Source organism: Solanum stenotomum, chromosome 6 (assembly GCF_019186545.1).
Source record: "Solanum stenotomum isolate F172 chromosome 6, ASM1918654v1, whole genome shotgun sequence".
Lineage (NCBI taxonomy): Eukaryota > Viridiplantae > Streptophyta > Magnoliopsida > Solanales > Solanaceae > Solanum > Solanum stenotomum.
Window position 1 is genome coordinate 11,244,914 of NC_064287.1, and position 25,725 is coordinate 11,270,638.

Here is a 25,725-nt window from a genome sequence, read left to right on the forward strand (position 1 = left end):
ACAAAGCTTAATTCAAATGCAGATAAATTGAAATCTTAAAAAAATTGAAAGGGACGCAATAAAGATGGATGGTTTAAATCAACTTTATAATATAAAGAAATGTTACTGCCAATTGGAAAGGCAAATTTATGTCACCTTTACCATGAAAAGGACAGTTTCAAAAGATGTTCCAATAATTGAAAAGATTGAGCAAAATACAAACTGTAATTTTGTGGTGGGACCAAAGAGAGAGTTGGATCAATCACTACTTTGTTTTGCTTTGTTTTGTTGTTTTTATAAATATAAGAAAAGAAGGGTCTTTGGAGGTTCATAGGACATGGTCAATCTTTACATTTCTTGTCCTATGATATGAATTTTCACCTCAATCATCAATAACAATCTTCAACTTGTTCAAATTCTACTTCTTTTACCTCCACCTTCAAGAAAGTAAGTACCCTTTATTTCTTTCTTCTTTATCTTTGCAAAAATCTTGGCTTTTTGCTTTTCTCTCTCTTTTTTGGTTATAGGAAACAAAAGTTTGCTTCTTTTTTATGGGGTGTTGATAAAAAGTGAGTCTGATCTGTACTTAGATATCAATTTTTCAAGAAATATGATATTAGTGTATTTTCTGCTTCTGTTCTTGATTTCTCCTTATTGCTTTGGGTACTTGAGGACTTTATCTTGAATCTGAAGGTTTTGTTTGGATGTTTTACTGCATATATATACATATATAGATTGTTGTTGGTGATCTAAATTTTTTATCTTGAATCTTTATATCCATTTGTAGAAAGCTTAGGGTTATAGTTAGAGAGTTAAGGGGTTAGGTTATATACTTTACTAAATTTATATTTTGGGTTTGAAGTTGTATAATTTTGCATTGGAAATTAGGGTTTAGGATGGAAACCCAAAGAAGGGCTAGAAATAGGAAAGCGGCACCTTAACTTAATAGCTCGATTTCTTGTTCTTGAGCGGAAGGTACGCTCATACATCGCTATTTCTTAATCCTTGCGTCTAGGGATAATGAGTCGGTTGGCTCTTAGAATATAGCCTCTCTCGGGGTTAGCGGGCGAACTAAGGATTTCGTGCTTGCAAGGAAGTGTGCAAGTGGGTGAACGCATCACCAGTTATTTTGTCAAGTTTTATAGCATTTACGGTTAATAGGAGGTTGCTTGGATGGTAAGTATTTTTCACCTCCAATCCTGAGATTGTGAGTTCAAGTTATCGAGAGAGCAAAATAGTGGGAGCTCCTAGGGAGGAGTAAAAAAAAGAGCATTTATCTTCACATGTTTTTTCTGGAACAGCAAAGTGGAGAGAGGATGAGTAGAAATAACAATTTTTGCTTTATTTTTTTGGTAACCTCTTCTTTTTTGGTTGCAAGAAAGTAAATTTGGCTACTTTCTTAGAGAAAGGTTAGTAGTATGGGCTACTTCAGTTCTTGAATACTTAAATCTTGATTGCTAAATGGCACAAAATTGAACTGAAATGACCGAGAATCTTTCGGAAATAGCCTCTCTACCTTATCAAAGGTAGGGGTAAGGTCTGTGAATACTCTATCCTCCTCAGACCTTACTAGTGGAATTACACCTGAACTGATAGGACAGAAGATGGGGATTCTGGTTAATGGGACTTCTTCCATTTGTTTAGATGTGGCTCCAATTTTCATTCCTAAACTAGAAATAAATATGCATTCCTAAGTTTCTCACCTGCTCTGTTGTAATGCTTCAATCATCTCTAGATGTTACATTGATGTGTATACTATAGATTATTAGCTAAGAGGAATCAATCTAATCTGCTTCTGTTGGAGTTTACATCATGCATCTATTGGTTTGGTCACTGGTGTAAACACCGCGTGTGGATAAGTGTTTACCATATCATAATTTGTGGACTCACTGTTGTGATCTGCTTCAACGTTTCTTTACAATACCTGATTTCTATTTCTATGCAGATCCAGTGCATTGAGTTCTTCCAAAAGTTTGGCTTGAAGAGAAATTCCTCACCTCTACACTAGGTAAATTTTTGTATCACTACTAGTCTGATTCTCAGTAGATGTTATTTGGTCATTGACCTAATGTTTCTGTTAAGTTCGAGTACTTACATTATGTCAAACATTAATGTATAGTGCTATGAAATGCTTCATCTTCACAGAAATACACATAAAGAATAACACAAATAACAGTAAAAATGGCTGCTTTGATGCTTTGAAACTGGTGACTCTTAACCGTTTCTCTTCAAAATGACCAATGATCAACCTCTATTTGCATTATTTTGCCTTCTGTACTATCAAAGAAGTATGGACAGGGATGGAACTTTGTTGCTTAACTTGAAACGTCTACTGATGCTACTTCCTCTGAGCAATCTGTTTAATCTTTTTTCTACTTGAGGTCCGAAAGGAAACTAAACCAATTGAGGCCCTTCCAGAATGTGTCAAGTTAGGAAAATCGTTATGAAAAGTAACTTACGGCAAAAATTTTGGAATTATTTTTTTATTATACCTATATGAAGATGGATTGTAATGCTGCTTTTGCTGAAAGAAAATGTGGGACTTGATTTTAGACCATCAGAGTCTCTTTGCTTGGTAACTTATTATATCTTCTTTGAAGTCCTGTATGACGTTCCAAATTGTCGACATTTCTTTCATTATCCAGGTTCCTATTCATAATGGGACTCTCACCATATACGACTCCGGCAGATGCAGGAGTGTTCTGTGTGATTCTGGTTAGTACAGCCATATCCATCTCTATTGTCAAGGGAATGGTTCGATCTATCCTTCATGTGATTGGCATCAACTTTGCATCATGGGAAGAATATTCTATTGAAGGCCCCTTGGACCCATTTGAGTGTCGTGGGAGCCCCTCAGGATCATACATGGAGGAGTTCCGAAGCAGAACCCCTGCTGTTCGTTACGATTCATTGTGTATATCTAATCACCCTACACAAGAATGCCCGGTATGTCTGGCAGATTTCAACCATGACGCGGAGATAAACCACCTCTCATGTGGCCATGTTTTTCATAAGCTCTGTCTCGAGAAATGGCTAAAGAATTGGAATGTCACCTGCCCTCTCTGCAGGAATTACATTATGCCTAAAGAAGGTGAGGAAGATACTTGTCCGATGTGAATTTTGTAGTTTGTCAGGCTACTCCTTCTGTTCGAGATGTTCTGATGTACAGCTTAGTTGGGTAAAAGTTTTATAGATGACTGCCTGATCGTTGAGACGGCATAATTCTGTAACCTTTTATGCTGTAATACTCTGCGTCCTATCATAGTGACGGGTCTCTTTGTTGCGACCAAGAATCCATACATTGTTGTACATATGTTATGAAATTGCCACTTCCTGATGTTTTCCATCTTCTGGCTTAGCTAGCAACCTTATAAGGGAACATTTTAATGCTTGATTGATATGGTGAAATGTCACATACTCCTTAGATCTTTTGCATTGTTTGAAAATTATATGGCCAAGGCACAGGAGGTTTGAGTTTCCTGTGAAATAGATCTCTCTTAAATCCCTGCTCATTCAATGTTTGGTTCAACCCTTGCTATGGAGAAAATTCTGTTGGGAGCGCCACCTACAGTGCGTGATCTGGATTTAGTTGGAGCTCCAATGTAGGCATCCAATGTGCTCATCTTATTTTCTCTGTGTGCTGCTAAAGTCCTTGAATAAGAGGAAAAGGATGGAAAGATAGAGAAAAGAAAAACACTGAGATCCAGTGTTAATAGAGGAAGTTAAAAGTGAAAATATAACAGAGGGGGTATTGTTGCAATTAAACTGAATAGTGAAATTTTACTTTTTTCAAACTAACAACAATAACATACTTAGTGGAAGTCATTGGTGGAAAGAGGGTAGCAGATCTTACTTCTATTTGTGGAGGTAAAGAGATTATTTTCAGAGGACATTCGGGGTCAGTACAACAAATCAAAGTAGATATGAAAAGGAAAAAATGACCGTAAAGAAGGCATAACAACTAATTAAAGGAAACGATAACAACAACAAAATAGTATAATAATTGAAATTTACTAAACAACATATGATAATAGAAATCAAAAGCAATACACTATAAGAATAAGGCTAAAGCGTACTACGACAGATAACACTTCACTATCTACTAACCTTATGCCCTATTTGTGACCACCACACCCTCTTAAGGTTATGTTTTCGATGATTTAAGTTGTGTCATGTCCTGTCTAATCACATCTCTCCCATACCTTTTCAATCTACCTCTTCATTTGCTTGTACACACTATATCCAACCTCTTGCACCTTCTCACGATGCGCTTCTCCACTTCACATGTTCTAACCATCTCAGTCTGACTTTCCTTATTTTATCCACCACGGAAGTCACTCCCATCTTGTCGAGGATATCCTCATTCTTGATCTTATCGCCCCTAATATGCCCACACATTCATCTAAGATTTGATATTATTATATTTCTACTTCATAAGTATAAATTTCTTGTTTTAATATTCAATTTCTTACCTACACAATCTAAAGAAATATTAAATAGACAGGATACATATTATCAATTGAAAAGGAAGAGGATTAAAAGAGTTGAGCCAATATGGAAACAGAGACAGTAGCTTTCTTGAAAGCCCTGAGATATTGTAGAATGCATAATGTTTTCCTTCAAACTGTCTAAGGAACATTATGCATCAAGTGTGAAAAATGTCTTGGAAAATAGCTAGGAGGGTTGAGGAAATCAAAGAAGTTCAATCCATAACATAAAAATGTTGATATCTTGTTGTAAACTAAAAAAATAAAATGAAAGTACTGCTAATGCAAGGAGAAGCAAAGCTTCACCAATTACATTTTTATTATTTTAAAATTTTCTAAATTACTATTACAAACTTGAAAAAAAATAGTGGAGTTAAACGAGGCGAGGTGGGGTAGATTGAAAAATAAAAAAAATATTAGACGGAGAATGGAAAGACTATGATAGAGCAAGGGTTCAACCCCTACCCCAACCCCTCCTATTGTCATCCCTACGACGTAGGGAAGTCTTTAGATAGACAACAAAATTAAAATTACTTCCGTTAGTCCAATATAAATAAATTGTTGGAGGATGTCATACCCCTTAAGGAAGATATTTCAAAAATTACTATGTTAGTTCTTCCTGTTGAGAATATCATTAATTAATAAAAGTGTGTTCTCTCTAACAGCTTAAGCTTTTAGATAAGATGCTCACACTTTTAACACTTCCCAAACTCTTCTTAAAAGTAGAGTCACTATTTGAGATTTAAAGTAGTTAAAAACACATTAAAAGAAGGATAATTTTGAAGGAAAAATAATAATAATACACTCTTTTGAGTTTTGAACGATTCATTTATTTTGGACCATAAAAAAATCGCAACAGTTCATTTACATTGAATTTAGAGAAGTGCAACCAATTGGGGCATGGTAAATATACATACATATATAGCTTGATTTGTAAGTTTTTTTTGACAAATTTATACCACCAGACAAAGCGTAGAGCTTGATTTGTCAAATCCAATATCTGAACAATTTTTTATCCAAGTGAGTATTCCCCATGTTGTAGGGTTAGTTCTTCAATAGAGATCCTATGGGTTCAAGCTTTGCCTTATATTGGAGTCTTGCCAAGGACCAAGGAAGAGGAGTTGTCATCTATTGAGAAATCATCATCTTAGTAAAGACATACTTAAGGATAGTGACAGATTAGCCAGCAATGAAGATACAAGGAGCTAGGATCTCCATGTATCTTCATATTTCCCACCAAAATAGCAATAAGATCAATAATGTTATCATATTTTCAGTATTAATCCTAGAGATCCAACAGAGCATTGAATGCCAAGCTTGTCATGTGCTGTTTAGATGTACAGTATCTTAACTAAAATACAGCAAATTCTTCCCCTCCCCATATTTACTTCATGGCAATGTACATCTGTATTGAGTACTGTAAAAAACAAACATTGACAAATAAAGAAAAGATATACATCACAGAAAATCTTGGGCACAAGCAAGATTTCATAATTTTCAACAAGCTCTTTAAAAGCTGCATCATATCAATCAATTTACCCCCACATGCAAAACTGAATCAGCATCTGGAAGCACCAATAACAACAGTCCAAGTACACCCCTTTTAAATGTCAAAACTAACTTTACAGATTAAGATGATTGAAAGCAAAAAGAGAAAGAAAAAGTATTAAAATCCCCTAAACCCCTCATTGCTTTAAACAGTCCTAACCTACCAATAGAAGGATATATATATATATGAAAGAAATGTGGAAAAAAAATGACCAAAAAGAAAAGAGTTGACACTGAAAACTATCGAAGGGCTAACAAAATGTAAACGAAAACTGATATGTTTATACCTGCTTCAAACTAAAGAATGTCACTATTCGTTACAGGAGGATTTTACCCTTTGAATCCTCAATCCCAAGCAAGAAAAGAGATACCTCATCTTTTTTCCTTTTTTTTTCAGGGAGGGGCATTTCTAATAGATTTACAGTCAACCTCCACAGTGATTGTCTTCTAGGCACGTGCTGGATACTTCCTCCGTCTCCAAACTAATTGTAACCCCCAAAATTGTAATCAAGAATTTCATTTTCTTCCGGTTTACAAATGGCAGGACCAGCTCCTTAGTAGCTGCTTGGCCAGTTAATTTGTGAATGTTGAGGCTGCTGATAGACGGTGGCTGTGGGTCCAACCATATCAATTGGACCAGACATCGTCTGCGACTGTTGCATAAGTGGGTGAACAGTCTGTGCTGTCACTGGTTGTGCTGGATGATAAAGACCAGCAATGTTTCCATGGCCAGGTTGTGTGGGAGTAAAAGCCACTTGACCCTGGGGTAGGTTATAAAAAGAACTTGCTTGCAAGCTGGATAAATCTCGACCTGGAGTAATCCACACACCTGAGCCCTCACTCTGCAACAACAAAATTGTTCACCCCTTTAAGCCACATAAATAAAGTACAAACCCAAAAAAGATGATAAACACAGTCCAGAGAGACCTATGGGCTTCAGGCCTTACATAAAGAACGAGTCTATTTTCAAAATAATCATCTATAAATTTGGATACCTTTATAAAATTTGGACATAGTATCAAGGTTACACGTAAAATTATTCAGTTGATACAAAACTCAGAGCAAACAGTATAGAAAAGAGTTTACCACACAAAAAGTCAGAAGAACAAATCATAGTAGAAGCTCACTCATTGTTTAGAAATAAAAGTAAATAAGTCAGTTTCAAAAGAGGAGAAGCCTTTCTAGACAGACGAGGAACATGACATTTCAATTTTTCTGTACGAGCCCAATAACCATCAGGTTGTCCCACTCAAAGGCAAAAGTGTTTGAAAGGAAAATTACTTGACACAAGAACAAGAACATGGGATCCTAGAAATTTTCTTGAAAGGACTGCCATGCAACACAATTTCTAGTTTGCCACAATCTTGAAAAAAGAAAAGAAAAGTTTTAAATGTTGGCGAAGTATACACAACCCTACAAGGGCGTAGTAGCCCATAGAACTTCCACAAAAGAGGACCACCATCCAAAGTAAATATATATATATATATATACACACACACACACATGCATATACTATAGAACACACGTGCATGTTAAACTCTGAAAACTGCAAGCAAAAGTATAAATGCAGGGCAGAGTATAATTAGTTCTCCACTTTAAAATACTAAAGTCACTACTGGACACTCAAAAAAGTTAAAAGATACTCCCTCTGTTTCAAAAAAGAATGACCTCATTTCCTTTTTAGTTTATTTAAAAAAGAATGACCTCTTTACTTTTTTTGTAACATTTTACTTTCAGCTTTCCACGTGACATGTTTAAGACCACAAGATTAAAGGGAAACTTTGTACATTTGACATAACTATAATTTAGAACCACAAGATTCAAAAGTCTTCTTTATTTTCTTAAACTACGTGTCAAGTCAAACTAGACCACTCTTTTTGAAACGGAGGGAGTAATAACAAATGTAAACACAAGTGCAGTTTGCCCTGAGAGATACAGACATTCACAGAAAGCTCCAAGTATCAATATGGCTTCTCCAGTATATCAGCAAAAATTAAAAGAATCAGAGTCTGCAGCAGATCAGTCCAAGTGCAGGGGTAGGAGGCTTGGAAATATTTTGGAAGTGCTTTAAAAGAGCAGACATAGCCTAGTTTCATCAGTTTTAGGCCCTTATCATTCTGCTAAAAGAATTTCAAGTTCTGATATAATGGATAATTTTCACATGGTTGTCTTTTCACTTTACTGGCAAGGTTAGAATTATATCTTTTCACTAGGGGTAAATCAAGGCATAATACATAAATGTGTCCTTTAACTTGGCTTCAGTTGGCATTCCGCATCTATGCCCTCAAACTTTGGGTGTGCACAAATAGGCACTTAAACTATCCAAAAGTTGAACAAGTAGACAGACACATCCTATGTGGCATAATACACGTAGGATGACATGTAGGACGTGAATTGTCACATAAGGGCGCCACATAGGACACGTGTGCCTATTTGTTTAACTTTTGGATGGTTTAAGTGTCTGCTTGTGCACACCCAAAATTGGAGGGCATAGATGTCAGTTGATGTCAAACTAAAGGGCACAGTTATGTATTATGTCGTAAATCAATATAGACCCTATTATTCATCTCTCATTCTCCTTTGTTTTTGGGATAGCACCCCCTTATTGCTGATCTTAAGGGGTGATCTTTCATCATTATACAATCTCCTTTGTGCACCATTCAAAAAGATTTAGAGATGATGTGAATGATGTCAATTAAATGTTTCAGTAAGGAAAAAGATAACATCAATATAGATTTAAACTAAACACAAGACCAACCTGTTGTTGGCTATCCTTGAAGGAAGAAGCAGAAAGATCCTCACTAGAAGCAGGGTTTCCACCTCCTGTAGTTGAACCAGGGGTATAGTTGGATGTAGAGGATCCATATGGCCCATACGTCCCAGGCACTCCAATGTGAGTTGAGTTTCCTACATTAGCTCCTGACCTATATTGTGAAAGTGAGTATCTGGGAGCAGCGGCTGGTGGAGATGGATACACACTACCAGCCTGAGGTTGCTGGGGAAATGCACCATTGCTTAAGAATTGATGGATGGCTGTTGGTGGAACATAATATGGAGAGAAGTAGTGAGCATATGGGATATAATTTGGAGGATAATGAGGCAAATGCATCCCTGTAGCTTGTCGAAATACAGGGAGAGATTGCTGAGTTACAGCTGCTGAACTCTGCATAATCCCAGCAGCTTGAGTTGCAAGGGATGTTGGAGCATTTCCTCCCTGCGTATCATTTGAAATGCATATCAACAAGGAGTACCTTACTGTGAGCTGAAGTTAGCAAGTTGTAAATCAAACAACTGACCCAAAAATTAAACTATTGTTCTGTGAAAATTATTATCAAATACAGGTGGTATACTTCTGTGGAGAGTATGAAGGTATGAAATCCACCAGAAGAAATAAAACAAAGTTTGTTCAGTCATAATTATAGAAGCGGCTGCTAGCACCAGGCACACAACTTGCTGCAGATTGTCAAAAGCTTTCTTAAATAGACTTACACTATACTTGGTGGTTCACTGCAACATAAAGGGAGAACTCATGGCATTTAGCATTGATCTTCTGGTGAATTGAAAATTGGTAAAATATCTATATTGAACAGCAAAAGTAAGCATCTAATACACTTACGAAACTTAGAAAACATTTGCTCAAATGTCACTCAAGGTTCTAAGAATGCAATACTAAAAGATTTGGATAGTGTTCACTAGACTATGCAAATAATGCATAGATTATTAAAAGGATTTTATAATACTATATAAATATCTATTATAACAAATTTCTTGAAGAACACTAATCACTAATCATATAACTTCGCGTAAAAAGCTTTGTACACTCTACCCTCCCTAGACCCCACTTGTGGGATTTCACTGGGTATGTTGTTGTTCCCATTACATCAAGCTAAAGAATCAACCAACGAACTGAATCCTGCAGGACCGCAACCATGATAATAATTATGACTTTCACGAATGCATGGGGCAAAGAGAGTTTTAAGGTCTTTAGCAGAAAAACAAACCTTCCGTCTAGGCTAGGGAATACCTATAGTAAAGGAAACTAATCAATGGACAAGTTAGCATTACTGTACAAGAGACGAAATTCTGTTGATGCGATGAGAGCATTGGGAGAAGGTGCAAGTGCATAATCTCCCCCCCATCCACCCAATACTTTCCTGCATAGAGTCATACAGACAATAAAACATATACTCGATAGAGTACTTTCAAACCTCTTGAGAAGTTTGTGGAGGCACAACTGCAACATTGCCGTTGTAATTGTTAGAAACTCCCGCTGAATGAAAAGGTGAAATGCGGCCATCACCATCGACACTGGAGCGGTAGTACTGGGCATAGTAGCTTGTTGGGTCAATTGGTTGCTGAACCTACAGGAACAAATGATCCGTTTTAACAATTCTTGATTGATAAATTTTCATGAATCAGTTATATCGATTCCACGTGGTCGCAAACTTCTTGGAATATGTCAAATCATCCCGAAACACTATATTTACTATTTACTGTCAGACAGTTCCTACATTCAACATTAACATAGACCCCAGAACAAATCATCGAAGTGTGAGATTCTAGGACCTTGCAGTCAAGTGAGGTGAAACAAACAATGACAACGCATTACCAGTCTACAACATGGTGTTCATCTAACTATGGATATTTACTTACAAACTTGCAACTTTCTATACCAAAATTGAGAATTTGAAGCTTCAGAACCAATAAAATCACAGAATATGCAAAAAGTACATCAGAGTATGAAGGCTTACGACAAAGTTTGGAAGACGAGAAACATCACGAGACTGTGATTCAGAGATTTCAAAAGGTGCAAGCTGGCTGCCTAATGTTGGTGGCACAAAACCAAAACTGTAGTTCGGGGACGTATGAACAACTGAATACTGATGACCTCCTTTCAGAGTCTCTTGCTTAGATTCACTGTACTCGGGAATAGAGGGTGAGACATCTTCTGTCTTTGCAGACAAATTCTCCTGCCCACCTGAAGGCGGAGATTGATCAGAACAATCGGCACCCTCTGCAGCTGTTGATGGATTTTGATCACTGCATTCACTCATAAGAATGAAAACATTAGCATGTGAATGTGCTACAAACGAAGTATATATAGCTTTAGGTGTAATAAAAGATACCATCAAGATATAAACTACAAGGCTAAAGGCAACAAGTTCATATGCACAGAAAACATTTGAAATAAGGGAGGCGCTTGAAAGCTAAAAGAAAAAAGACAAATTGAATTAGATATTTTAGGTCTCAATCTTCTAGAAGATTTTTCTAAAATATAGAATTACTGGCTTCTGTCCAAGAAATTTATTCTCAAAATTTGTGGAAAAAAATTAATTCACAATTGTTTAATATTTTGAAGTACTTTTTACAAAAAGAAATCTAGAAACTGTTTTTCTGAAGTTGCAGTTTGAGGGTGTATTTCAAACAAGAATTTTACATATTAATTAAAGAAAAAACTATTCCTCTACTCGCAGAACACTCACTTCCAGAAGTTTATTTCTCATAGAAGCTACACCTACCAACACGTCTAAATTTCAACAAGCTATTTTTCTGAAAAAATAATCTCAAAAACTTTTTCCAAATGTAGTCCAAATTACTTTAAAAAAGATGCAAGGTCAATGAAGAAGATGGAAAAAGACCATGCATTTGGAATTGGTTTTTGGGTTTGATTTCACAATAAATTAATCAGGAATGGTTATGGATGAAAGTTGTTTTTTTTAAAAGGTAACGGATATTCAATAAAGTAAAGTAATCTCAATTTCAACAAGATATTTTTCTGAAAAAATAATCTCAAAAACTTTTCAAATGTAGTCCAAATTGCTTTAAAAAAGATACAAGGTCAATGCAGAAGATGGAAAAAGGCCATGCATTTGGAATTGGTTTTTGGGTTTGATTTCACAAGAAATTAATCAGGAATGGTTATGGATGAAAGTTGTTTTTTTAAAAGGTAACGGATATTCAATAAAGTAAAGTGGCCTTAGATTATGGAAGAAAGTTGTATGTTTGGGTACGGGTTGGTTTGGAAGATTGGTTTCAAAGTCAGATTTTGCTAAGGAAAAAGATTAATCATCGGCTTTTGGTTTTTGAAAACCAGACCAAGTTGGTTTCAAGTTATTTCAAATCAAAAACACTTGGTTTAGTTTTTGGAATGTTTCCTAGACTTTGCCAAAACCATATGCAGCTGGCAACTGTCTGGAAAATTGAAGACTGAGCAATGAGAATCTAGAGAATGAACAAAGCATCACTGAACAATTTCAGTAACTAAAAGTTTTTAATCTTCAAAATATTGAAAAATATTATTTGAATATCCAGTTCAGTATTACTGCAAAACTGAACTTCCAGATAAACCATTCCTGCATTAATATAATGCATAAAGTATTTTTTGTGAGGTCATGTATATATGTTGGCATCATCAATTAATTGTATGCACTTCTCTTCTAAGTTCTATCTGCAGTATCATATAAAACAACAAAAACAGGACATTCCAAATAACCCCCCNNCCCCCCCCCCCCCCCCCCACATCTATTAAATTAGAAAGGTGAAATATACTGGTACTATTCATCCTAATCCTCGATTCCTAGGCTAAAAGGAGAGCAATCAAAAAGCTTTCACAAGTCGCAGGTCAATTGAGGGAAGCAAGAAGTGAGATGACAGACCTCGAAAACTGATCATTTATTGTTTCTTCGATACCCTCAGAAGTTCCAGAGAGTGATGGAGTCTTTTCACTCTCAGCAGCACTGTTAGTGCTGATGCCTAAACCCAGGCTAGCTTCAAAACTTCCAAAACAGAAACCAAGTTTTTCCACCTCGGGCACATGAAGGTGGTTAGGGATAATGACATGCTGAATATCTGAAATGTGTGATTTTTCTAACTTCTGCTGCAGTTCCAAAGTCCCTTCCCTTGTTTCAACATCGACACCTGGAGGCTGCGGCTGAGTATCGACTTCAGTAGAAGCTATAGAAACATCAGATGAACCAGCAGCAGATGTAACAGAAATTTGAGTAATACTATTGTTTGTAGGCTTTGGCTTCCATTCCATACCAGGACCAGCTGTAGTGAAATGCAAAGGACAAGTTTTTAGGTTGAGCATGACATGTTTATTCAAGTAAGAAACCCTAATCTCCAGAGTTCAGCTCTTTATTCTCTTCCCATTTAATAGCGAAAATCAAATTTAACAAAAAGCTAGAGTATCATAACACTCTAAAGCTTCAAATAATGTAACTATTGCGTCATCTTTAAAGACGAGAATATACTGGTGCATGTCCCCCAACTAGGACTACGGACACAAGGAGGAGAATACAAACCGAAAGATGCAAGATAACCAAAAGAAGAAAATTGAAACTGCAAATGAGATTAGGAAATGACCTTTTATCTCTCCAGCAAGACCAACAAAAATACTAACCGGAAAAAAACATTCACTCAGCTCAAGAAAAAATAAATACAAAAAGGTTTAAAACAACAACAATTATGTACCCAATGTAATCCCACAATAGGGTCTAGGGAGGGTAGAGTATATGCAAACCTTACCCTTGACTCGTGGAGGTATAGAGGTGGTTTCTGAAAGACCATCGGCTCAAGTGCAAAATATCAAAATATATACGGAAAAGAACAGATAGTGAAGAAAACATGTCAATTAACAAGGGAAGCAGTATAGAGCATTCTCTCAGAGAAAGAAAACAGTAACAAAATAATGTGGTTGCTGAAACTGAAAAGAAAATACATGTATAAGACGAATACTACAAAAGACACAGTGCTCCCCGGCTCCCACCAAGCCTAAACCTATCGAAAAGTGAGTCAAAACTCAACTACCTACTACCTTCTACCCTGATCCGTAGCCTCCATACCCTCATATCTAAGCTATGCCTCAGTAAGTTGAAGTTGCAACATATCATGTCTAATGACCTCTCTCTAATAATTCTTAGGCCTACCTCTTCCTCTCCTCATACCCATTATATCCAACCTCTCACACCTCCTTACTAGGGCATCTATGCATCTCCTCTTCACATGTCCAAACTAGTCCAATCTCACTTCCGTCATCTTGCACACCACAGAGGTCACTCCCACCTTATGCCGGATATCCTCATTCTTAATCTTATCTCTCCTAGTAATTAGTATGTCCACACATCCATCTCAGCATCCTTATTTCCGCAACTTGCATTTTCTAAACATGAAAAAAATTTAATTAGCCAATACTGCACCCCATACATAGAAAGGAGAATGTCGTGTTAGAAAAAATCATCCTACTCATATGTTAAGACACTTATTACACAAATTAATCAAACCACCATTCTATAGAACTTACATTCAAGTTTTGGTGGTACCTTTTTACCACACAAGACTCTAGAAGTGAGCCTCCAATTTGTCCACCTCACACCAATACGAGGTGTGACATCTTCATCAATCTCTCCATTTCCTTATATTAAGGACCAAGATACTTTTTAAAATTCTCTCTAGGGATGACCTGAGTATCAAGCCTTACTTCTACGCCTACCTCACATGATGTATCACTAAACTTGCACTCCAAGTATTCTATTTTGGTCTGCTCAACCTGAACCCTTTAAACTTCATGGTCTGTCTCCAAACCTCCAACTTAGCATTAACTCCACCACGAGTCTCATCAATCAGTACTATATCATCTGCAAACAACATACACCATGGCACCTCACCTTAGATGTGACGCATTAATTCATCCATCACCAAGGCAAATAAAAAGGGGCCAAGTGCTAATCTCGAGTGCAACCCCATCTTGACTAAGAAATGTTTCGAGTCTCCTCCCATTGTTCTTATCCGAATTTTGGCTCCATCAAACATGTCCTTTACCGCCATAATGTAAGTCACCGGTACACCTCTAGCCCCATGCATCTCGATATGACCTCTCTTTGAACTTTGCCGTAAGCCTTATCTAGATCAATGAACACCATATGTAGGTCTTTCTTCCTCTCTCTATACTTCTCCACCAATCTCCTCACAAGATGAATGGCTTCTATAGTAGAACACTTCGGCATGTAACCGAACAGGTTCCCAGTAATGAACACATCTTTCTCACCCTCATCTCCCTCGCCCTCTCCTAAACTTCCATTGTGTGGCTTACAGTGTTGTCAAAGGCGCACTTAAGCCTTTAAGCGAGGCTCAAAACACGTTGCTCACTCCATCTCGGTTAATGTGTAGTTCAGTGTTGTCATCAAGGTTCTAAGGCATATTTTTCCTTATCATTAAGTCTCTTCTAAAGAGGCGACACTAAACAATTGATATTTCACTTAATTGTTAAAAAATTTCAATAACTTTGTTCATATATTGTCATTCATGTTATAATTATATGTTTTGGACTAAACATATATATTTGTGTTTTTTCCTTTGCACCTTTTTTCATTAAAGCTCGCGCTTTATTTGTGTTTTGCGCTTAAAGCCCCAACCGACCTCACATTTTTTTTGCACTTTTTACTTTTGAGAACACTTGTGGCTTAGCAGCTTACTGCAATTTGGATGTCACCCTTGTTCTTGTATAGAGGAATAATTGACCTCCACTCTTCGGGCATTTTTATGTCTTGAATACGACATTAAACAAGCAAATCATCCCCTCAAGTCCTGCTTGAGCTCTTCCAGAACACCATCAAAGTCTCATCTTGCCTTGTCACTCTTCCCTTGCACATTCTCTAAAGGACACCCTTAACCTCCTTAACCTTAATACACCTACAATACCCATAATCATGGTGTCTCTCAGAGTGCTCTAAATCACCTGACACAATGTCCTTGTCCCCCTCTTTATTCAAGAGTTTGTGAAAGTAAACATGCCATCTCCTTCTAGAAAGTGTCTCTTCCACCAATACTTTTCCTTCCCTCGTCCTTGATACACTCACTTTGTCCAGGTCTCGGGCCTTCCTCTCTCTTGCCTTGGCAAGCCTATACAACTTTTTGCCTTCGTCTTTGTCTCCAAGTTCAATATACAAGCGTTCGAAAGTTGTTTTTGTTGCCATAACCGCAAACTTTACTGTCTTCGCAACCTTATACATTTCCTAATTCATCCATTATTCCTCCTTGTCCTTGCTCTCCACTCACTTTGTAAAAGCAACCTTCTTAGCTTCCACTTAGCCTTGGACTTCTCCGTTTTGGCACCAATCACCTCGATGACCACCACCATTACCTTTCAAAAACCTCAAGACCTTTTTAGCTACTTCCTTAATGCCACTAGAAGTCTTACCCACATGTCATGAGCATCCCCACTACTCCCCCGAGCCATAGTCAACTTCTCCCCCATCTCCCATGCTTGGGCAAGGTCAAGCCACCCCATTCGATCCTCGACCGATTATACAGTATTTTTCTCCCTCTATCTCTTTATCTTCAAGTCCATAGTCTAGAGGTTATGTTGAGTGATAAGATTCTCGCTAGGAATAACCTTGCAGTATTACAAAGGGATGTAAATAATCTATTTGCATCTTGGCCAACGCATTAGGGAAGGTAACTAAGTGGTCCTTCTTCGGCAAACGCTCGAATTAGCTATCACCAACTCGAAAGTTTTAGCAAAATCCAAAAGCAAAGCACCACTTCTTGTTTCTATCGCCAAAACAAAAGCCTCCATGCACATTGTTAAAACCACTAGAAATTGCCTTGATGTGGCCATTGAAATCTCCACCAATGAAGAGCTTATTGGAGTGTGGTATATTCCTCACCACCTCGTCCAAATCCTCCCAAAATCACTTCTTGACTTCCTCGTCCAAGCCACTTACGGCAAGTATGCACTAATGACGTTCATTCGTCCAATGACTAGCTTGATCACCATCATCTTGTCATTGATCTGCTTAACTTCACCACTTGCTCCCTTAGGTTTGTATCTACTAAAATTCCTACTCCATTCATATCCTTAGAGCCTCCTAAATACCACAACTTAAATCCGTCCACAGCTCAATCATCAAGCACCATTAGTAACAATTGCAGAAACACTATCAATTAAAGGAATCTTTCAAGGAGGGGGAAAGAAAATAATATACTAATGCATTAGAGTATGGAACATGTTTCAATACTATACCTTTTTGTGGCCCAACCAATGGTGATCGGTTGTTGTAATTAGATGTAGGTCTACTAAGAGAAGAAACACCCTGAGCCGAAGAAGCACTTTGTGGGTTCTCCGGAAGCTGATTCTTTCCAGGCCCCTGGAATTTGCTTGACATGTTTACTTGCACAGTTGAACTTCTAGAGTCAGAAACCTCTATCCATACATAGGCAGAAACAAATATATGAGATCCATTAATTGAATGACCCCACCCCCCAAACAATGACATGATTTGATGATGATACAACAGTATCAATATTTCCAAAAATTAAGGACAAATTTCCAGACAAGTCTTCATAAGCTTACCAGTGGCTGTCTTGCTTCCGTTGGAGTTGGTAGGAAGATTTTCAAATGGAGCACGCTGGCTACCGACTTCTCTTCGAATTGTGCCTACTGTACCAGGGGGTCGTGAATCATGAGATGGCAAAAGAACAGGATCAGACGCTGAAAAATAAGCTCCTGACGAAGGTGGTGAAGATAAGGATGTTGAAGAGTTGCTAGAGTTTGGCATTTTCTGTCCAAGCATATCCCTGGGTCCCACGGACACTCTAGGGCTTCTGTTCGCATCATGACTTGCAGATTGCAGAGGTTCCTCTGACTTAATAGAGCCAGCACCTGCAGTGGCTTCAGATTGCTTAATCCCTCTTCCTGCTGCTGCATGTGCATCAGGTACAACATTGTTACTCCCAAAAGCTACAACACCAGGCCGAATGGCTCTGGCACTTGGTGAGCTGAAAAGAGAGAAAAAGAATTAGGCGACAAAAATAGTTGAAATCAAACCATGTATAGAAAACAATAAACCACGTTTTGTAATCTGAAGAGGTATAACACTGGCAATTCAAGGAGCATCCACATGCTGTAATGCACACAAAGAGAAAAATCCAGAAACATCAATAACACCTTGAAGTATTCTTCCCCTCAACAGTAGGCACGGAAGATGGATTGACACTCTTTCCAGAAACATGACTGGCTCCATTTTCCTTATCAGGTCTAGAGTTCCTTCCACCACCAGCATCTGACCAAGCATGTACACATCAATTATGAATGGATAGGAGAGGGGCTCATAAGTGATAAGACTCAAAACTAAAGATATAGTGAAAATACTCGCAAGTTAAAGGAAAAGGTTTCAATAAGTTATATTAATTGTTGAAAGTCTACGTGTGGCCCAAAAGACAGAATATCAATTCTCTTTGTTACTGTTTGGCTAGTGCAAAGACATTTAAAAAAAAAATTGAAGTATGAAGTAGTTATAACTTTGGAGCAACTTGTAATTTGCTTAGATATATCAGGCAAAATTTGTGATAGTTGATTAGAAGCAGCATCAAGATCACAATTACATAAAGAAAATAATTTGGATTCTTAGAGATGCCAGCCTTTTGTCATTTGGCAAAAAGGGAAAATGGATGTTTACCAAGCAAGACATGGCGAGGAGTGAAGTTTCCCCGACTCCCCTTGTTCCCCCTCCCCTGCATAGCTGGTTTCCACTTTGGCTCAGTAGACTCCTTGTTCAAATTCTGTAAAAAAGGCAAATTAAGTAATAACAATACAGAAACAGCACGTGAAAGGCCATGAATGCATGTCAGCCAGCACTTCACATTTATTGGGTCATTAAGAGAGAACATGTGAAACAATTAAAGCAAAATGCTGATACCAAAGTTGAATAATAGCATGGAATTCTACGGGGAAAGAAACTCATTTGACATTCATGGGGTCCATGACCTAAAAAAGAACCAATTCAGCCAAGGTGCTCATGCCTATCTGCACATTCCCTCTTTTACTGCATTAATCTGGTTGATCAAACCAAATAGACATTCTATGCATCATAGAAGTGTGATGTTCTTCAGCACATCAACCAGATAAGTTGTAACTTAGATGACAGTGGCTAAATAGAGAAGGCATTAACACATGCTGAACAGCCTTATCTTAGCAAGAGGTTTGATTGAAATGGTTCATTACATTCTTTCTAGTGTCGGGCAATAAATTGCTCCACCACCCTACGTTCAATGTTGATTTCATGAATCTGCATCAGCTTGTATAATTACTTGTCAGTGTGTGTGTGTGTGCACTACATTAAGCTCTTTGGGCACCTAGAATCAGCTGAGACCTTATTTTGCAAATCCCCCACCCAGAAAACATTAATTCCCTATGGATCTTTATAGAGAGCATTGTGAGCGTGCAAATCAGTAGCTAACCATACCTCTCTTCTTCTGTCCCGTTTCCTTTTTACTTCATGGAATGTATCTGTAAATAACCCCTCAATAAGATGAGTAAGGAAAAATAAATTATCTATTGCAATAGCTAGGAAGCGTAACAATGAGAAGATCCTGGCTGGGGCAATACACATGGGCTGTAGTTTAAAAAAGGAACAAATCTCACAGAATATTAAAAATAGAAAATAAGAGAATACATAAACAACACCAATCTATGCATCTTTTATGTGCACATGTGCAAATTTCCCTTTAGTCTTGTTACCAGAAAATCCATAGGTTACTGGTGCACATATAAAATTATCTAAAATCAGCAAAACAAGAAGATGCAGAAAGCAAAATTTTATGCTCCTATGATTTGAAGGTTCCGAATTCTTTTAAAGAAGGCATCCGAACCAACCATCACAAATGTAACGAAGAAAACAAGAAAGAAGAACCGACAGCCATATTAATTTCTTTGTTACTACTAAATACAAAATACATTGACAACTCTGCCACGCACCAAATAGACGGTGAGAAGTTTGACTAAACCTTCTCGATAACAAACTTCATCAAAACAAAACTTGCTGATAACTACAAAATGTTATCTTGAACAAAAATGGAATATACATCATCAATCACATGGGTCCTCAATCTCAAACTAGTTAGGACCGACTCTCTCTATTTTTTTGTTAAGTTGTTGGCTATGTTGCTTGGACTCTTCAAAAATGTCACTGAATGTGTGTCGGATTCTCTTCTTCAAAAGTAGTGCATTTTTGAAGAATCCGACACAGGTGCGACTGCATTTTTGGAGAGTTCGAGCAACATAGGTTATTGGCACTGATATATGAATCCTTTCTGGCCATTCTGTTGTGGTCTCAATTCATTCCAATACTAAAAAAATGATTTTTAAGGCAAATTCAGGGTTCTCTAAAACTAGAGGTTCTGTCAATGTAACTGCAGCAAAAAGAAAAAAAAAAAAAAGGGGAGAGTGAAGCCATCTCTGTCAAAACAAAAGAGGATTCAGGGAAAGCTGCATTGAGGACCAAAACAAATTAAATACATTGTTTTTTTACATATAAGATAATTTATCAGCCCTGATAAAGTCCAATATTAAAACCCAATTAAGAAGTGACCAAATTAGTATGAGAATGAATGTAACAAGAACACAAAAGGCAAGAAAATAAAATACGTGGGAAGAAGTGAGTATATAGTAAAATGAAGAGATCCCAAGTGAAAAGAAGATGATCCAAAAGCAATACTGACCCTGATAAAGGAGTTTTTGTGCAGTCTCATTGGGATCCATAGAACATTCCTTGAGCATTGCATATATCTCATCGTCACTGTGATTCCCAGTGATCTCCTTAATGCTGTGGATCGTTTTCTTCACAGTGCTTGGGATTGAAACCCTAGCTCCTTCTCCACCAACTCCACTGTTGTTGCTACTCATCTTCTTCTTCACCACCCCACCAACCCCACAAATTCCTACCTCTATATATATATAAATATATGTATTTTACTTTTTACTGTATCTATATGTTTAGAGAGAGAGAAAGGGAGGAGAGAAAGAGGGAAAAGAGAGTAACTGTATTTGGTGAATAGGGAAATACAAAGAGAAGACTTAGGAGAAGGGTTTTGATTTTTGAATATCAAATTTCATTCATTTCTTTTTTCTATTTTTTTGTATATATACAAAAAAACAGAGAGGGAGAACTCACCTATGTGGAATAGTGGAACCTTTTTTCTTTTTCTTTTTTTTTGGGAAAGGTGGACCCCTTACTATAGAGAAGGAAAAAAAAATGTGAATGCACCTGTTGAGATTTGAATCATAATTAATGATATATGTAATTTAGGATGCAATTGCAATTATTAGAACATAAACTATATGTTTAAAAGGTTGTTTGGACATTTCATTACTTATTTGTAGCCATAACAACATACTTAGTATAATCAAATAAAGTAAGGTTTGAGTATGATAGAATGTACGCACCCTACCTCAAAGAGAAAAAGAAATTGTTTCAGACACTCGACTTAAGTGTTGCGAATCAAAATATTCATGAAAATGGAAATACGTGAATGAAGAAAGATATGTCAGCATCCAGGAAAATGAAATAATAACAACATTAATAATATGGTAACTAAAAGATATTACATGCATAAGGCTAATACTACGACATACATAGTGCTCACATGCTCCCACCAAGCCTAAACATGTCGACAAGAGAGTCAAAACTCAAGTACATACTAACCCTCTACCTTAATTTGTGACCTTCATACCCTCTTATCTAAGGTTATGTCCTTTATAAGCTGAAGTTGCATCATGTCTTGTTAAATTACCTCTTTTCATGCCCGTTATATCGCACCTCCGTAGTTGGGAATCTGTGCATATCATTTTCACATGTTCAAACCATCTCAGTCACGCTTTCTTCATCTTGTCCAACACATATGTCACTCCTACTCTATCCTGGATATTCTTATTCTTAATATTATTTTTACTCCATCGATCGCAACAACCTCATTTTTGCAACTTGCGTCTTCTGAACATATGAGTTCTATTGGACAACAATTTGCCTCATATGATAAAGATGGTCTAACCATCACTTTATAGAACTTACCTATAAGTTTTGGTTTGGGGTAGGCGTTTGGTATTCGGTTCGAAATTATAAAATTTCAGGTTTGGTAATTGGTAGTCAAAAGTAGATACCAAATACAAAAAAAATTAAATTTTGGTTCGGTAATTTGGTAAACGGCAAATTAAATTTCGATTTGATATGATATTCGGTAATACCGTATTGAAGTTGTAGCCGATTGTATTACAAAGTTAATACTATTTTCCAATTATTTCTATTTTCTTATGCGGAGGAAAGATATAATCAAAGATCAAATAAGTAAGAAAGCATCGAGAGAAATAAATTGATACAACTAAAAGACATGTATTTGGGTTGTTTACGTTCATTCTTTAACTTTCTTCTTTGGACTTGTATTAATGAGTAATGAACATGTTGATACATAGTTTTCATTAAGTAAATAATTCGGTATTACGAAAATACCAAATATCAAATGGTACTAATGTCTCATACCAAACCCAAAACCGAATACCATAATTCTAAAATTTTACTCTTGAATACCATACACCAAATTACCAAAAATTTTGGTTTGGTTTGGTTCGGTAATTTGTTTTTTGGTATTTTATTCCCAGCCCTAATTTTGGTGCAACCTTTTCATCAGAAGGCGAGTCTTCATTTCATCCATCCCGCACAAATATGATATGTGATATCGTTATGGATCTCTCCATTTTCTTTGATCAAGACCCAAGATACTTGAAACTTGTGCTCTTAAGAATGACTTGTGAATCAAGTCTCACTTCCACACCTATCTTACCTGATTGCACTCCAAGTATTTTGTTTGGGTCTTGCTCAACTTGAACCCTTTAGACTTCAGAGTTTGTCTCCAAACCTCCAACCTAGCATTAACTCCACCACTAGTCTCATCATTAGTACTTATATCATCTGCAAATAACATAAATCATGACACCTCACCTTGGATACGGTGTGTTGATTCATCTATCACCTAAGACAAATTAAAACGGACTAAGTGTTGTTCCCTGATGCAATCTCATTTTGATTGAGAAGTGCTTTGAGTCTCCTTCTATTATTCTTATCTGGATTTTGCTTCCATCACACATGTCATTCATCTTGTTTTTTCATTTTTTTAAAAAAATAATGTTTTGGTTAGTTTTACTAGTTTTTTTTTTAATTTTTTTATTTTCATCACTTGACTAATATTTAGTCACGCATTGCTAACCTGTCGTAGGAAAATTCTACTTTTCCTATATCGGATGGTTGAATTATTATTGTATTTATTTTTATAATACAAACTTTATTTCTGAAAACATCAAAAAGACGAATAATCAACATAATAATCGTTATTTGTCTAAATGTGAGGAGCGTCATTTGGAATGAATCGTGAAAAACTGAAGAAGAATATATAATCAATAGTCGTCATGTAGTTTATAATTACTATCTCGAATCTAATGAAAATTTAGATAATCTGCATGTATTTCTTAACATTTAATTTTTATTAAACTATTAAATAACAACTTGTTTGGATGATTATTACATATTTTCTCATATTGTATTGTATATATTATTTGATAAATATTATATACAATACGAAGATCCTGGTTGGGGTAATTCACATAGACTATAGTTTTAAACATAACTAATCTTAAAGAATATCAAAATAGAAAATAAGAGAACATATAAACAAGATCAATCTATGCATCGTTTTCGTGCACGCGTGTAGATGCCCTTTTTTCGTATAAAAAAATATATTATCTTTTAAATGGACTAAAAAAAAATAAGATAAATAAATTTAATAGAAGGGAATATCTCCTTTCCTAGACAAAAAAAATTGGGTACCTTTTTTTATTTTCGAAATTCATGGACACCTTAATCAACAAAAAAAATAAATTGTTGAGGCTCTTAGTGACATTTTGTCAAATATAAATTTGTTGAATGAAAGAATATCACCATTCATCATAATTTGCATAGTAGATTAGCATTGTAAATTTATGTTATTTTTTCGTTTATTTTTGGGATTTCTCATTCGGTGTATAGAGTCCACATTGGAATTCCGACTAAATCTGTATCACATATTTTCATTTGGGGTGACGCTCTCAATAAGATTTTTTCCATACTTAGGGCTCGCACCTGAGATCTCTAATGAAGAGTAAAACAATTCTATCACTGCACCACCACTCATGTTTTTAGTGTTGAGAACAATTTAATAGTCTACATGTTGTTGCATGTATAATACTTGGAGTTTTGTAGGGCAAGCACTATTACATGTGTCCACGTGGGTTCCCACTTGGCAAGGTGTATAGGTGGATGGGTTGCTTAGATGGCACGATCAAATCTTGTCTCACTTTTTTTATTATAATTTTTAAAAGTTAATTAAAAGGAAAAATAGAAAAATAAGAAAGAAGAAAAAAACAAAGATGCTGATTTGGAACTTGAGTGATAATCTGTAAATAGAGTAACCCCATAATGTGCATGAGTATATACACTTTTTGCTCATTCATATAATAATGCAACTTTTGCATATATTTAATACATGTCATTAAGAATAATATCTTTCAATGGACATGTCCATAACTTATTAAAAATGTATGATATTAAATATTTTTCTTACTAAATACATAGCTCACTATTAAAAGATCAAATTGATATTAATAAAAGTTAAGAAGGCACTTCACTTATGATGAATTGCTTAGTATTACAGTAGTTGATTTAAATAAAAGTTAGTAAGGTACGCACACTTACAATTATATGTATTAAATTTTAGGGGTTAAACAAAGTAACAATAACAACAATTACGATTCAATCACAAACAAGTAGAATCAACAGTATAAATTCTCACTTTTTTCTTAATTTAATCCCATTTATATCCTCATCGTACGAAATAACATAACATAAAAAACAGAAAAAAAAGAGACAAAGAACAACATAAATTTGTAAGCTAAGATGATTAAATTGTCATAACCACAAAAATATTGAAATGTAAAATCATACATTTATGTTTTTATTTTTAAAATACTTGAATGAATAATAACAAAAAACTAAGTGGAAGTAATATGATTGGTATTATCTATCAAATGTAAAAATTTAATCTATACTGAACATAAATAATAGGGACGAAGAATGAATACTCAAAAATTATCATAAAAAACACACATACATGAAGTTTCATTTTTTTTTTCATTTTAGCTCATTTATATCATTTATCATATGAAATAACATCAAAGAAACAAAATAAGCCGAAAAAGGTGATAAGAATAACATAAACTTGTAAGTTAAGATGATTAAATTGTCATAACCACAAGAATATTGAAATGTAAAATCATATATGTGTTTTTTTGTTTTAAAAAAATATTAATTGAATAATTGAAAAAATAATAACAAAACAACTAAGCGGAACAAATATGATAGGAAAAAACTTACTCGCACCGGGTGTATACACCAAACTAATGCAATTTCTATTATTGCGTGATTTAATGAAGTAAAACACATGTTAATTAATTTTGATTAAGTAAAATAAATTATAAATTTAAACACGTGACATGCATGTATTGATTTGGTGTACCCGGTGCGGGTAAGTTTTACCCAATATGATAATTATTATCAAATGTAAAATTTTGATCTATAGCGAATATTAAATTCAGGACGGAGAATAAATATGTAATAATTATTATAAAACTTATAATTAGACTACGTGATAACTCGAACTCAATGAAAATTTAAATAAATCAAAATGTAACTTCTGACATTTGCTATTTATTTTACTACCAAATAAGTAAATGAATATAAAATAAATAGCAGTCGGATTAATATTTTTATTTTTGTCTGTCTCCCCTCCTTATTTCTTCTTCAATCGACATAAAAATATTCTCATATTATAAAATTAAATTAAATTATAA

The 25,725-nt window shown here is 35.7% G+C and overlaps 2 protein-coding genes across 6 annotated transcripts; one reads left to right on the forward strand and one right to left on the reverse strand.

Annotated features, from left to right (window-relative positions):
- Positions 1-357: 357 nt before the first annotated feature.
- Positions 358-3,401, forward strand: LOC125867892 (probable E3 ubiquitin-protein ligase XERICO). Of its 3 annotated transcripts, none has more exons than XM_049548489.1 (3): positions 358-426; positions 1,925-1,987; positions 2,625-3,401. In XM_049548489.1, exon 3 carries the CDS (start codon positions 2,638-2,640, stop codon positions 3,094-3,096), a length of 459 nt encoding a protein of 152 aa, XP_049404446.1. In that variant the 5' UTR covers positions 358-426; positions 1,925-1,987; positions 2,625-2,637; the 3' UTR covers positions 3,097-3,401. The 3 variants fall into 3 exon arrangements, with proteins under 3 accessions (XP_049404446.1, XP_049404447.1, XP_049404448.1); XM_049548490.1 differs by having other exon boundaries at positions 362-548; XM_049548491.1 differs by lacking the exon at positions 358-426 and adding an exon at positions 588-672.
- Positions 3,402-5,960: 2,559 nt separating this feature from the next.
- LOC125867880 (GBF-interacting protein 1-like) lies at positions 5,961-20,900 on the reverse strand. Of its 3 annotated transcripts, none has more exons than XM_049548471.1 (11): positions 20,514-20,900; positions 19,259-19,302; positions 18,473-18,575; positions 17,962-18,076; positions 17,368-17,792; positions 17,038-17,184; positions 12,671-13,064; positions 10,766-11,054; positions 10,223-10,375; positions 8,773-9,228; positions 5,961-6,856 (listed from the first exon to the last, which is right to left on the reverse strand). In XM_049548471.1, exons 1-11 carry the CDS (start codon positions 20,695-20,697, stop codon positions 6,569-6,571), a joined length of 2,598 nt encoding a protein of 865 aa, XP_049404428.1. In that variant the 5' UTR covers positions 20,698-20,900; the 3' UTR covers positions 5,961-6,568. The 3 variants fall into 3 exon arrangements, with proteins under 3 accessions (XP_049404428.1, XP_049404427.1, XP_049404429.1); XM_049548470.1 differs by having other exon boundaries at positions 17,038-17,217; positions 20,514-20,899; XM_049548472.1 differs by lacking the exon at positions 17,038-17,184.
- Between the last annotated feature and the right edge of the window lie 4,825 nt (positions 20,901-25,725).